We start from the raw sequence: 16,161 nt of genomic DNA, 5'->3' as shown, positions 1-16,161 counted from the left end.
GAATAATTTGGGTGAGCTGCGCACTCAACGAAAAGAGTGGATCAGCACTGACGAAATCTGACAGAAGATTGAAGAGCACGGCGAAGCAAAGGCCGCGATAGAGCGTGCAAGAACCAGAGCAGCCAAATGCAAGTCCTGTCAACATCCGTGCTTCACGCCACCGTTGAAGTGATCTCATACGAACGTTGGAGACAGTTCTTCCCTGGGATACCCAACGGGGTCAGGCTGCTACAGTTGCGGCCCAAAGGCTCCATCGTACGTCACGATCAAACACGAGATCTGTTTCGTTGAGCATAACAATCAGCTCAAAACCTGCAAATGGTGCTCCAGGGCCGTTCATCCCAAGCAGAAATGTCAGAAGATGGCTGCAGCAGAAAAAGCGAATTAAACGGCCGAATACGCAACAGTGCAATAACCCAAATCAACTACAGTAGACGTTCGCTCGGTGCAAACGGTTTAACTGCAATGCTTTTTAACTGAAAGTCCGCTAAGTGCAACAATTTTGCAGTTATCGCACCGCTATCTGTCAAAAGCAAAACGTCAACAGAGTTGCGATGTTTTTCGGATGCACTACAGCTGCATTGCGATGTTTTTAAGTGCATTCTGGCTGCGTCCAACAGCAATTGACAACTGTTTGACGGCTGTCAGTTGTTGCAGTTAGCGAATTTCATTCGGTAACTGAAACGTAAACATGTTGCACTTATCGAACGTCTACTGTACTCCATCACCACAAACCAAAAACCTATTCAGTTACATTGATTTCCCAACAACGAGCAGCAACCCGTATTCCTCTAATAAACACAAAACGGAGACGCACAACAATGAGGCAGGCGACAAAACACAGGCTGAGTCGAGATCAGTAAGCAAGAACAATACAGAAATCCATGAAGACGGCGGCGGAGGCAGTTCTTCCTCGTCATATGAAGCTGACGATGCCACCACCAATCGAAGGATGTTAATTCGAAGCATGAAGGAGTGCAAGCAAATGTGTATCAATAACGATCCGCAGAACGATTGTGAATCTTTATGGTATTATCGGCCCCGTTAAGCTTTCCGGCGTATGGGCCTATAAAATAATCGATTTGATTAAAAAAAAAGTCCCGTCAACATTGTTCGGCTCTAGAAAAGGAAGTCAAACGCTGCTGCAGCAGACGGGACAAGCGAACGTGGGTGGACTCCCTGGCTGACGAATGGTGGGCTGCTTTGGTCTTCGGCACCCCATCAGTATGGATCATCTGAACGACTTAAGATTTTGTGAAAAAACTAAGTAGTCTGGGAGTTTATGACTTCCGGGATGTCATTACGCATGCGTCGTGGTCATCATCGGAATGGTAACCACGGCAACCATGTAAACAACACTGATCTGGTATAAATATGTGGCTTTTCACCCAGACCAGTCAGTTCAAAACCAACCGTCAAGTTAATTGTACAGTAGACGTTCGCTCGGTGCAAACGGTTTAACTGCAATGCTTTTTAACTGCAAGTCCGCTAAGTGCAACAATTTTGCAGTTATCGCACCGCTATCTGTCAAAAACAAAACGTCAACCGAGTTGCGATGTTTTTCGGATGCACTGCAGCTGCATTGCGATGTTTTTGAGTGCATTCTGGCTGCGTCCAACAGCATTTGACAACTGTTTGACGGCTGTCAGTCGTTGCAGTTAGCGAATTTCATTCGGTAACTGAAACGTAAACATATTGCACTTATCGAACGTCTACTGTAATTTCTCCGCAATAAAGCAAGTTAGTTCGTAACACGTGTTTCTCTGCTACCTACAATAGGTTATGGGCACCCCGAGGGAAATTGCGCACGGAATTCCCCAGTATTCCGGCGGACCAGGATTCGAGAAATGGAGTTTTCGCGTGAAGATGTTCCTGGATTCGGCTGGCACCCACCAGATTTTGACGGAGCACCCACCAGAAGCGGCGGCGGCGAAGCCAAAATTCAACGAGGATGATCGGAAAGCGAAAAGTTTCATCGTTGGATTCCTGGCGGATGAAGTGTTGGAGATTGTCCGGGACAAAGGCAGTGCGCAAGAGATGTGGTCAAGCCTGAGCGACGTTTTCGCGAAGAAGTCTGTGGCCAGTCAAACGCTCCTGCGGAAACAGCTTGGTCTGGCCTACGGATGAAGGAAGGAGCTTCGATGCGGTCGCACCTTTTGACGTTCGACGATTTGGTGAGGCAAATCAAAACGGCCGGTGCGAATCTGGAGGACGGAGATTTCGTGTCCCAGCTGTTCCTAAGCTTGCCGGACTTGTATGATTATCTCGTGGCGGCACTAAACAATCTCAGGGAGGACCTGAACCTGTATTTTGTCAAACAACGGCTACTTGCGGAAGAGCAAAAGCGTGCTGACCGCATGGGCGAAACCGTCGATGACAGAGCGGTGGCGTTCGTTGGCTAACATCGAAGCAAGCGTGATGACAAATTCAAAGGAAAATGTCACATGTGTGGTCAAACCGGTCACATGAAAAAGGAAGTGCATGCTGTCACGGGCCACAAAGTGGTGATTTCATGGTGAACCGTGATTAACCGTCCGAGTTAAACGGCGGCGGCGAGATCCATTTTAAGCTGGATTCCGGGGCGAGCGATCACTTGGTCAACGTGACGACATTTTTCGATTCGCTGGAACGGCTGCCGTGCCCGGTGGTGATCAGCGTGGCAAAGGACGGTGAGGATCTGATTGCGAAGAAAGAAGGGGTGATTAATGGCTAACCATGGCATTACCATGAATACGAGGTCCCAACGACAGTATCGACCACACAGAGCTATGGAAAACCATGGACGTAAACGGATTTCCTGGGAAGCTGACTACAGACCGATTAAAGCAACGATGGACGGTGTGCAAAACTGCGTAAGGGTTTCGGGTGAACTATCTAGTTCATTCGAATCTCGCCGGAGACTGCGACAAGGTGACGGACTCTCATGCCTAATCTTCAACATCGCTCTAGAAGGTGCAATGCGACCAGCCGGGTACGATTTTCACAAAATCCGAACCATTTGTGTGCTTGTGGAACGTGGTAGGATTAATCTAATAATTATTGTCACAATTATTGAATCACGAGCTCGCTGCACTCTACGGTAAATCCAGGGGGAATGACACTTCCTTTGCTAACCGTCGTTAACCGCGTCTAACTGCTGCTCAGTTAGCAGTGGTTAGCGACGGTTAGGAACGGATAAATGCGGATCCAGTTAGAAAAGGATATGCCATTCCCCTTGGGCAAATCCAGCATCCAGAAGATGGTCAAGGCTGGCAGGATACGCTGAGCAGAACATGTTGCAAGAATGCCGGACAACAACCCTGCAAAGCTGATGTTTGCTACTAATCCGGTATACACAAGTAGGCGTGAAGCGCAGAGAGTACGATGGGCGGACCATGCGGAGCGTGATCTGGAGAGGATTGAAAGCGGCAGACGCAAACAAAGGATGTGTTGTATTGTGATGTTGTACAAATATATGTAAGCATGCATGTACCGTACACCCTAGCGAGAGATACTGCACTTAAAAACTAAAGAATCGTAAAAGATCCAATCAAGAAATAATCAGGCTTATTCTGCGCGGCGTGTGAGATGAGACGGACGGTTTCGTCTCACGTGACGTGAGACGACTAATGTAAATCAAATGGGGCGAGTCGACTTTTGTCACCTCATTCGACTCGTCTCACCTCACACGCCGCGCAGAATAAGCCTGATTGTGTCTCGCGAAACACGACAAGGACGGAATTCGAGCCGCGAACGGTACACTGTGGAACATCACTGAAGGGAGTTCGACCGGTGCGACAGTGTGCATGCGCGCGGCCATCGATATCAGCAGCTTATTGTACAAACACATCCGAGGGTCCACGTGCTTCGCCTAGCAACACATAAGTGCAGCGTGCTCGTGAGATTCAGCTTGCAGCTCTTCTCGCCGATCGTCGCATCAAGTGCAAATACATAATACATACGCATAGAGAAGGTGCACGCGACTGACAGGACAGGTAGGCGGAGTGCTGCTAAAAAGGGTGCCTGCCGAGCTACCTGATCTGGTAAAACGAGTCCTGATGCTGATAAGCTGCTTAAATTCCACCTCAATTATACGGCACGCATCGCCTACTTTTCTTCATTGCACAGCGGCAAGTAATATTCATTCAACATCCTCTGATAATCGGACCCATAGTGAGAGTGACGGGTCATAATTGTTTACGACGGCGGCGCACCACGACGGGACATCACATCACCATCATCATCATCTTCGCAGGAAAGAAGATAAGCGCATCCCGTCTTCTCGACCTCGACCAGGCTTTTATGTGTTGTGCGCCTTGGAGGCAGCTTATCAGGCAGGCAGGACGACGACGTTGAAGTGAGACAAATATTTTGGAAGAATTCACCTACTACGATTGCTGCGAGAGGTTCTTATAAGTGCGCAAAATAATCTACCTTGGGTAGGGGCTGCGAAACGGGCTACTACGACGAAGGCGATCGGTTGTTATTGGTCAGTCGCGTAGAGGAGCTGAACGAGAGAACACCTAGCTGAATGCAGGCAGAAGGATTGTCGTGATTGTGTAGTAAACTGGTTTATCAACAGAGGTACCTCGATTGCTTTGATTGGCTACTGATAAGCAGCTGAGCATTCCCTAGTGCGAGCCCCCAGCAGAGGGAACAAAAATCACATTATAGCGAGAGCAACGACGCGACGCAGAAAAAAAAGAAGCAACAGTTTTGTGACTGCACCACATTCTACTCGAGCTGACGCAATCTAGTAGCCAGACGACAACAACAGGTTCAAGTTGAGAGGCTGGACATCTCAGAGGAAGGCAGCAGCAACGTGGTCGGCAACGATTGCTAGGACCTAATTGATATATGTGTTCAAGCAGAAACGTATTTAGTAAATAAGCGGTGAGCTGTGATATTGTAGCTTGAAGCTGATAAGGGTGTAGCACGGCGGAGCCGTTATCGTTCACGATCATAAAGTCATTCGCATTTCGCACAGCTTTCCTGCAGAGAGTAGGGGCGGCAAAGAGTGGAAGAAGGTGAACGAAGCAGACGTGCGGGGGTGTGGCGCAAAATCTTACTCCACAGTGTCGCGTGATTTTGGCGAATTCTACTACCTGCAAGGTCTACTCTACTCTTATCAAGTGCCTATCCGAGTGGCGACGGAATTTTAGCTGAAGGGCGACAATACTCCGCAGGTGGTGATACAAGATGCACGGGAAAGGCGAAGGCAGTGGGTTCAAGACCGGGCTGATCGACTTCACAGCGGGATCGTTGGGTAAGTTGATATCTTATTACAAGTTTTATGTTAGTGTTAAATGTACTTTTTTAACTTGTAAAGTTTTCCTTGAGTTTAATGCACATTTATAGTGCTCTGAAGTGATAGAGCACCATGAGATCTCAGTAATTTCATTTTGATGATGGCCTACATCGAGGACATTTCGGGCAATGATTAACTAGAATACATGTATAGATCCTTCCCTAACAGGGACATCAAAGTGTGGACTTCTCATATTAAAATTCCATTCAAGAGGCCCCCTTAGGATTAAAAATTCATAGGCAAAATAAAGCTATGAAGGCAACTGGGTCATTCCGCGCCAAGTGACCGACCGCTTGCAATCGACCATCACGGATTTGAACCAAATTTGGCTGAAACATTTGTTTAGATGGAAAAAGAAAAAATCCAAATTTTGGTTCCGATCGGATCACCCCTCGGCCCGTGGCAGCACCCCTCGTTTTGGCCGATATGAAAATTATCCTCTCTTTCTTTCATTTTTATCATTGAAACGATTGCACATACATTTTCGACCTTCGGCTTTTTTAAAGGAAATCGTTCAGGGAATCCAGAAAATATATCTGGAGCTCGATTTGAATAGGTCGTATGTGCTTTCGTCGATATAAAATTCGATCAGTTGGATTCGCTTATTGAAGCGAAAGCTGTTGAAATTAAACAAACTTATACATACAGCCGATTCCTTACTTAACAGGCTTTCCGTTCAATCACTAAAAGTCCTCGAAAAATAATTAATATTGCTACAGTAACTAAAATAAACTGATCGATTTTTATATCGACGAAAGCACATACGACCTATTTAAATCGAGCTCTAGATATTATTTTTTTGATACAGTGTTGCCAGATATCGATTTTTCTCAAAATACGTATATTTTGATTTTAAAAATTTTGATTCCATCGTGTTTATCAGACGATTTTCGATCGAAAAAGCTTAACTCCCCAAGGTAATTTGCGTCGTTCCTGAGATATAACGTTTTTAAGAAAAAATATTAATTTTTTTCATATAAAGTATCATATAAAATCAGGTGCAGTTTATAAATTTCGTAAAAACATTGTTCGATGCCATATAAAGACGTTTTGTGCTGATTTGAACAATATCGAGTATAAAAAGGATTTAAAAAATTGTGACAGTGTTGCCAGTTTACCTTTTTTATTATAACACTAGCTGTCCCGGCAAACGTCGTACTGCCTGCCTACTGTGTTTTTTTACATGCAGCTCCATAGGGACGTCCCCCGCGAAGTCATCTGTGTGGGAGCCTCCCGTTCCAGAGACCGGAGAGGTCTCACACCAGGCTAAGAACCTTCCCCGGTCCCAAACCCCCCTGCATACAAAATTTGAAGCCGATCGGTTCAGTAGTTTCCGAATCCATAGCGGTCAGACAGACAGACAGACAGACAGACAGACAGACAGACAGACAGACAGAAATTCATTTTTATATATATAGATGAAACTAGTAATCCTACATTATAGAGATCTGCGGAGGCGGCCATTGTAAGCCAATAGTGCAGAGAGAACTGTCAAAGTGTGAGCCAAATGAACATGCTGATCGTTCGTAGAAAGGCGTCGTTTGAACGGTATTGCAGTCCTCACTAAATAAATTATAATTATTTATTTTAAATATCGAGAAATTGGCGGTATATGTAAGTTTAATAAAAAGATAAAATTTAATTAATTCTGCTTTCAAAAGCTCATGCTTATTACGAAACTTTTGTTGCTGCACTTCTCGAAAAAAAAAAATCATTGCTGCTTCTTGCTTCACTTCTGCCGATATGATTAGCGTAACACTTTGCAATAAATTTCAGATTTCTTCGATTGCTTCGCTATTTTTTTCAAAATTTCGAAAAAAAATATTCTATTATAATTAGAAAATGTAAACAAAACAACTTGAACCACAACGAAGTCACGCACAAAGTTTGAACATCTAACATTGAAGCAAGTGTTGGCTGTCGATGTAAACAAAACGAACAGCGTTGCCGAATCGACATATGTAACTTCCGCTCATCTCTATGTAGAGGATTTCTACATGAAACCTAGCCTTCAAGTGTTTGACAATGTACAGGTTATTCTGAAAAATCGCACCATGTGTGCTGCTAGATGTGTGAGCAAAATAAAAACAATACACATCTTCTCTAACGACCTTGTTGTTGACCTTTTCTTCACAGACAAACAGACGTAACACCTAGAATAATTTTCGTGAAAATCCATCGCCTAGTTCGCACTACCATCAACTGGTGGAAATGTTTCACGATACACTGCATTGTGCAATATCGTCAACAGAAGGTACTAGTGTGAAACGCCAAACTCTTAGAAAAACGATGCGCGCACCTCTGGTTGTGAAAGCTACAACTATAAAGGTTTAAAAAAATCGTTAAAACCGTGGTCGATGAAATTTTCTCCAATTTTAAGTCTGTTTATCTGTGTTTTCTTGTTTATGGTCCTATCTGACAAAATGACCCGATAATTGGCAGTTACTGTTATTTAGTTTGATAGTTAGCAATAAAAAAATTGGTTTATTGGAAAAGATGAGGAAAAATTGTTAAAATATACAGTAGACGTTCGATAAGTGCAACATGTTTACGTTTCAGTTACCGAATGAAATTCGCTAACTGCAACGACTGACAGCCGTCAAACAGTTGTCAATTGCTGTTGGACGCAGCCAGAATGCACTCAAAAACATCGCAATGCAATTGTATGGCATCCGAAAAACATCGCAACTCTGTTGACGTTTTGTTTTTGACAGATAGCGGTGCGATAACTGTAAAATTGTTGCACTTAGCGGACTTGCAGTTAAAAAGCATTGCAGTTAAACCGTTTGCACCGAGCGAACGTCTACTGTAAAATGTATCTATTGTGAAATTCATTTCAATTGTCTTTTTATTCATTTCAACATGTCATTTTTATTATAAACATCTAATTTACACGAAAGCTTTCGTAAATTGATAACACAAAATAAAAACGAATGATTTCTGTTTTTTATACATATCGAGCACATTTGGCAACATTGCATGAGTAAGAGCATAGATGGCAACACAATTCATGATTGCAACTCCATGGTTAATCGCAGCGAACGATTGCCGCTTTAGTTTGTGTGTTTGCTTGTCAGCAGCCACTTCGATCACTCACCAGCATTCTTCACCATTCGCCATTCATTCATTCGCTTGCGATCAAAACTGCGACGAACGGCAACGAATATCCATGTCAAGCAACTTGCGCATGGCTTCCCCCCGATCCTTAATATGATATGTACTATACATTGTCGATCTAGGAGTGACCTATAATTGATGGAAAAATCGATTTGATTTATCGGAATTAACCTTCGCGTACAATCAATGTCTTTTCCATGCAAAAGAAGCCTAAGAAAAGAGTTATCACCCCTCCAGGGAGTAAACGCCACTAATCCATTTCACTCAGAAATTTTAGTTCATTCTTCGCCACGAAGAACAAACAAAAACTCATACCATATGCAATCACATCAATAGACAACGCAATACTCAACACTGTTCTTCACTTCTCTGCCCGGGACAATAAAGGACATGATCTATTATTCTGCGATCCCCTCATACGGGTGATGCATTCACAGTAAGAGTAAACGCAATACTAAGCATCCCGCACCTATTGTTTACGTTTCCGCGAAATACTAGCATACTTGCCAACACTGCCGTAAAAATCAATCAAAAGATATTTTTACAGGGATTTTTATAAGGAGTTGAACCTTCGAATATAAAATAAAAGTACTGAAGTCTGAGCTACTAGTTGCACGACGATGCGTAGTATCTAATATTATCTAATTCCAAAGGATATCATACTTCATATTTTATCATATTCCATATTTTCAGGTTTAGCTTCTGAAATTAGTTGTGGGTCATTGAATGTAGTTATATCGAAGTGACATTTTCAGCACTGTTGCTTATAAATACACTCATCAAATGTTTACCTGAATATATTCTACGTCGATGTTGCCAAATGTACTAAACCTAAATAAAAAAATACTTTTGGCTTGTTAATTAGATTTCATACTAAAGTTCTAGTAAAAATAAGATTTCTACAATAAATATTACATATTTGGCAACACTTCCGTCCAGATAATGTTAAAATATATGAAATTTGTTTAGAATTGATGATCTCAATAGATACATTTTTTTTAGTTCAACAGGTTATGCTAGTCCATTACGATAGACTCATAATTGATGAACTGGCAATACTGTCACATTTTTTTTAATCCTTATTATACTTGATATTGTTCAAGTCAACACAAAACGTCTTTATGTGGCATCGAACAACGTTTTTTTGCGAAATTTATAAACTGCACCTGATTTTATATGATACTTTATATGAAAAAAAAGAATATTTTTTCTTAAAAACGCTATATCTCAGGAACGACGCAAATTACCTTGGGGAGTTAAGCTTTTTCGATCGAAAAACGTCTGATAAACACAATGGAATCAACATTTTTAAAATCAAAATATACGTATTTTGAGGAAAATCGATTTTTAGTTTTAAAATTGACAAATATGATATCTGGCAACACTGTATCAAAAAAATAATATTTTTTCTGGATTCCCTGAACGATTTCCTTTAAAAAAGCCGAAGGTCGAAAATGTGTATGTGCAATCGTTTCAATGATAAAAATAAAAGAAAGAGGATAATTTTCATATCGGCCAAAACGAGGGGTGCTGCCACGGGCCGAGGGGTGATCCGATCGGCACCAAAATTTGGATTTTTTCTTTTTCCATTTAAACAAATGTCTCAACCAAATTTGGTTTAAATCCGTGATGGTCGGTTGCAAGTTTTCACATTTTCTCGGTCACTTCATATGGAATGACCCAACTAAAGTTTGCAAGCAATAGACAAGGTCCCAGATGCTTGCCCAGATAAAAAAAAACGATTTACAAGATTGACAAATGGACCAACAACAATTATGAAACCTCGTCATCCTGGCATCGAAAATTGTTATCCACTAGGTTAACCTTCACGTACCCGACCCCCAACATCTCATATTCAAAATGCTGGCATTTCGTCAATTTCCATCCAGTTTTTTTGAAGTCGCCCTCAATCGATCATACATTGATTCAAGTTTATTACACCCAAGTGGCCAGGCAATATCCGGAACCATTCCGGAAATATGCCGGTATGTGCTGGGGTCAGGGGTGTGCCAAAATTGCAAAAAGTGATTATTTCGTGTGTTATTGTGTTTGAATCATCGATTTTCAGCGGAATTTTTATTGCGAACAATAAAACACAACTTCGATAACCAGATTTGAATAAGTTGGCCCATCCGGATCACCATGACAGGCTCCGCGGCGGCCTCATTGGGGACATTTCTGGTTTTCATCCAAAACATGTCGTGCGACATATCAAACTTCCCGATTTCGAAGGACTGAGTCGGAAACGATACCCTGAAGTCTGTATCAACTAATATGGCCACCCCGGAACATCTAGCACAGGTTCCACGGGGGTGTCATCGAGGTCAAAACCATTCGAACAATGTTCTTCTTTTCGTTAGCACTGAAGTTTTATTTCAGAGAATAATGAAATTCTCTAGAAATACCTCTTGGAATGCCTTCCAGGATTTCTCACAAGATTTATTTCGCATTTTTTCTCGCCATTTTTCTTGGTATTCCTTTTTAAATTCTTCCGGCTGTACTACCAGCATTTTTCCAAGATTCGAACATTTCTTTTCGGAATTCTTCCTTGTGGATTTGCCAAGATACCTAAATTCCAACCGATTTCGCCTGGAGTTTTACACGGGGATCCTACAGAATTTCTGTCCAGAGTTTTTCCCTGCAGGACCTCGTGGGATTTCTTCTGCGTTTGGACATTTTCGTGAGATTTCTGCAGATGTTGCCGCGGAGTTTCTCTCAGAATTCCTCTCGAAGACTTTCCGCGATCTTTCCGGTGTTTCTCTTGGGACTTCCCCAGAAGATCTTCCCGGGATTTCTCACAGAGTTGCTACAGGAGTTATTCCTCAGATTTATACTGGAATTTCTTAAGGAATTTTCTGCAGGAGTTCCTCCCGGGATTTCTTCCGAAGTTTCTCCTATAATTTCTTCGAGCAATTTTTGTGATTTTGCTTCTGGTTTTCTGCAGAAGTTTCAGCTATGATATTTCTTAAAGGTTCAAATTTCTTTTGAAGTTTCACCAGAGATTTCTCTCCGGAGTTCCTTCAGGGATTTCTGCAGGAGCGTTTGCTGATATTTTTCATGGAGTTCTTCCCGTGATTTCTTTCATAGCTTTTTCTCGGCTTTTCGTCGTGGCTGTTTACCAGATGTCTTGCAGTGATCCACCTAAGATTCTTAAAGGATACACGGCAAAAATAATAAGAACCCCGTAAGATTATCTCTAACGAAATTTCGGGAACAATCCGTGAAAACATCCTGGGAGGAATCGATGAAGAAAACCCGGAAAAATTTCTTAAAGAAATCCCCAAACGAATCCTGGGAGAAATCAATAAGGAATACCCAGGAAGAATTCTGGAGGAATTCCAGGAGAAATCCCTAAAACAAACCAGAAAAGAATCAACGAAAAAATCCCGGAGAGAATCCAGAAACTGATTTTGGGGGAAATCTCTAAAGGAATCCTGGTGCAAATGCTGGGAGAAATCCAGAAAACAGTCTCAATCTCAAACAAACAATGAAGACATTACAGAAGCAAAATCCAGCAGGAATCTCGAAAGAAATCCGTGAATGAATATCGGAATTGTGGAGCTTGGAATTATTGTGGACAAGCGGGTGCCCCCAGGAAGTAACTTGAGTTTTATCTTTTGACGTTCGTGAAGTGATGACGCGACGACCGTTTGCGCGCCTACTAGATTGCTTGATGTGCATTTGGCAGACCATGTGCTACCAGCGTTCATTGGAAGACTAGTCGAACAACAATGCTGATTCAATACCACACATCCTCCCTCTTCTCAGGATTTTTTTTCGATCCATTTTAACATCAGCCTTCCACAGTTGTTCATGTTTTGATGTTGTTGCTGTTTTATTCAATTTGTATCAACACAATTCATAATCGATCAGCACTGAGCGGTAATATATATCTAGTACACATGTCTGCCATCAGCAGTGTTGCTGAATACCTACGCCCACTAGTTATATAGTTCTGTCTTTAAACCAGACGTCGCACAACTGAGTCACGACACCACACTGTTCAACATTTTTTTTGATCGTGGTGGAAGTTGTGCGCAGTTTTCCCATTTTAATCAGCAACAGGGATTATTCATCACGATAAACTTGCAAAGCTTGGGTAATAAACAAATATTAAATTTTTAACTATTTATGACTACATACCAAACCAAAATATGTAATCCGAGTCTCACTGTTCTTCCCTTAGGCGTATCTTCTGCGTGCATTATTCTTAAACTGCAGCATCTTCTACAAATGTCATACCGTCTATTTACTTCGGTCATATTCTGATGGAACAATAATAATAATACAACAAACAAAAATGTAGAAGTTTCCACATCAGACTATATGATAGATCAATTCACCATGAGGCAAAAGGGTGCGGTCATCCGGACGCGCTGTGGACTCTTTTTACTATCGTCATGAAACAGAATTTCTTACAAAACTAAAAGTGTGGTCGACTGTTTTACTATCGCCATGAGACAGAATTTCTTACAAAAGTAAAGGTGCGGTCATCCGGACGCGCTGTGAACTGTTCTACTATCGCCATAAGACAGAATTTCTTACAAAAGTAAGGGTGCGGTCATCCGGACGCGCTGTGGACTGTTTTTACTGTCGCCATGAGACAGAATTTCTCACAAAAGTAAGGGTGCGGTCATCCGGACACGCTGTGGACTGTTTTTACTGTCGCCATGAGACAGGATTTCTTACAAAAGTAAGGGTGCGGTCATCCGGACACGCTGTGGACTGTTTTTATTGTCGCCATGAGACAGGATTTCTTACAAAAGTAAGGGTGCGGTCATCCGGACGCGCTGTGAACTGGTTTTACTGTCGCCATGAGACAGAATTTCTTACAAAAGTAAGGGTGCGGTCATCCGGACGCGCTGTGGACTGTTTTTACTGTCGCCATGAGACAGAATTTCTTACAAAGGTAAGGGTGCGGTCATCCGGACGCGCTGTGGACTGTTTTTACTGTCGCCATGAGACAGAATTTCTTACAAAAGTAAGGGTGCGGTCATCCGGACACGCTGTGGACTGGTTTTACTGTCGCCATGAGACAGAATTCCTTACAAAAGTAAGGATGCGGTCATCCGGACGCGCTGTGGACTGTTTTTACTGTCGCCATGAGACAGAATTTCTTACAAAGGTAAGGGTGCGGTCATCCGGACGCGCTGTGGACTGTTTTTACTGTCGCCATGAGACAGAATTTCTTACAAAAGTAAGGGTGCGGTCATCCGGACGCGCTGTGGACTGTTTTACTATCGCCATGAGACAGAATTTCTTACAAAAGTAAGGGTGCGGTCATCCGGACGCGCTGTGGACTGTTTTTACTGTCGCCATGAGACAGGATTTCTTACAAAAGTAAGGGTGCGGTCATCCGGACGCGCTGTGAACTGGTTTTACTGTCGCCATGAGACAGAATTTCTTACAAAAGTAAGGGTGCGGTCATCCGGACGCGCTGTGGACTGTTTTTACTGTCGCCATGAGACAGAATTTCTTACAAAGGTAAGGGTGCGGTCATCCGGACGCGCTGTGGACTGTTTTTACTGTCGCCATGAGACAGAATTTCTTACAAAAGTAAGGGTGCGGTCATCCGGACGCGCTGTGGACTGTTTTACTATCGCCATGAGACAGAATTTCTTACAAAAGTAAGGGTGCGGTCATCCGGACGCGCTGTGGACTGTTTTTACTGTCGCCATGAGATAGAATTTCTTACAAAGGTAAGGGTGCGGGCATCCGGACGCTCTGTGGACTGTTTTACTGACGCCATGAGACAGAATTTCCTACAAAAGTAAAGGTGCGGTCATCCGGACGCGCTGTGGACTGTTGTTACAAAATCTTATTTTAAAACTAGCTGTTTTGCTGATTTCACATTACTAAAAATGGTCACGAAACTAAGACTGTTATTAACTGTTGAATTACGAAAAAGAGCTGACACACCACTACGCGTCTTACGTAATATTAAATACATCGCGATATACTGATATGCACAATGTACATTGCAGTTACCATTACCAAACTACACACACTTCCACTTTATACCAAGCTTCCAACTTCCAGGGCATTGCTCAATATGAGACAAACGCATGAGCGAAAACAATCATACTCGTGAACAACTGAAAAGTAGCGCGGTACGCGTAGAATCACACTCAGCTGACTTTCGGGAACATAATGTTTCGATGTGTAGGATTTTGTTACTCGCAATATGGTTTAAGATGAAACCTTTTCCATTACTGCCTAATTATACAGTAAAACCTCCATGAGTTGATAATGAAGGGAACATCGACTCATGGAAATTTCGAACAGTAGAACAGAAACCTATGGAGAGATGTCATAATAACCCAGAAATTATTTTTCAGTATGGACAAATTTACCTCCATGAGTGGATATCGAGTCAAGGAACATCGACTTATGGAGGTTTGACTGTAGATCATATTCTAGTTCTTTGGTGGATTTTGAAAATCACTACAACAGCATGAGCAGCAAAGGGGCAGTCGAAAATTTATCCACATTTTGCTTACTGGTTTTTAGCTATTAATTTATACTTAAAAACAGCATACTATTGCAACTGCTGCACTCTGCTCACCTAAAATATCAAATGGAGACAAATTTTAACACGTCTGTACATAAAACCGCTTTTATGAACTTATACTCAAATTCGCTGACCCTGCAGTAAATATCAAACAAAAAAGGAATCGTCAGAAGTTGGGGACACTTCAACACGTTGCTCTCATAAATAGTTTCTATTTTTTTTGTCGTGTTCGCTTGCACAGTCATGTTTAATTAATGCAATCTTTAATCGTTCAACAAATTTCTGTTATATTCATCTCGGCAGGACAACAGATGTAATGTAAGTCGTAAAACCTTTTTCTTACTGTCGTTAATCGTATAACACGCATGTATATATTTACAGAACCCATTCAATTGATAAGCAAACCAAACGTTGTCATGAAAACACAGAAATGCGTAAGAAAAGATTTTCAAACTTTTTTTGCCTTTACTCTCACAAGCGACATTTTTTTCCATCGAAATCATGCATGAGGTGAAAGTTTTGCATGCTCTCTGTCAAGTTTTTTTTTCTTGCTACTGTCTTTTGGCACGGCTTAGACCTATGCAGATTCATTTTGTCAGTTTTGATGTTTTTAATAAGAAAAATGTCGGTATCTTGTTTTTTATACTACCAAATATTGACGATTATCTCAAACCAGAACATACTGTTCGGTTTTGCACCGCCGAGTAATGGTGTGAATCATTTTCACGCCACAATGCTTGTGAGCGATCTAGCATGGTAATCTTTAGCGCATACAGATGTGCAAACTACGCAAAATAATTTTACACTGATAAGCGCTGTTTGCAGTTTAGAAGGAATTTTATGGCCTATCTTGATGCATGGGAAATTCCTTGCCTAAATCACCCAAGAAACCGTTTTTCTTCGATCGTAGTACGCAGTTGCGAAGGAATGACAATTCAAATGGCAGTCACTGTGAAAAGTTTCTGCCAGGAATCGGTCAAGAGCTTTCTTGAGAGATTCCTTTTGAACACGAAACTGGGCTATAGGCGTTCCTTGTGGCGAGTTTTGGCAGGATAAACATTGCCAAATCGGCCACGCTACAGGGCCCAAAAGTAAATAAATCAAGCAAAGTTTTTGCAATAGAGCTTGCTGACGTTTATTCACCTTTCTCTTTCAAACATGTAGGCGGAATAGGATTTGTTGTCATCAGGAAAGGTTTCCCGATGAAAACAAATCCTATCCCGCCTGCATGCTTGAAAGAGAGAGG

The 16,161-nt window shown here is 42.1% G+C and overlaps 1 protein-coding gene across 1 annotated transcript in view; it reads left to right on the top strand.

Annotated features, from left to right (window-relative positions):
* Positions 1 to 3,860: 3,860 nt before the first annotated feature.
* The window catches only part of LOC109414682 (mitochondrial ornithine transporter 1), a 16,059-nt gene continuing 3,758 nt past the window's right edge, over positions 3,861 to 16,161 (top strand). Inside the window, exon 1 of the mRNA XM_019688513.3 lies at positions 3,861 to 5,245. Coding sequence (XP_019544058.3) covers positions 5,179 to 5,245 — 67 coding nt within the window. The 5' untranslated portion in view covers positions 3,861 to 5,178. The remainder of the gene's footprint in view (positions 5,246 to 16,161) is intronic.

The sequence above is a fragment of the Aedes albopictus genome, chromosome 1, assembly GCF_035046485.1.
Source record: "Aedes albopictus strain Foshan chromosome 1, AalbF5, whole genome shotgun sequence".
NCBI lineage: Eukaryota > Metazoa > Arthropoda > Insecta > Diptera > Culicidae > Aedes > Aedes albopictus.
The sequence above is the reverse complement of the archived record's forward strand: the minus strand, read 5'-3'. Positions and strand labels throughout refer to the sequence as shown.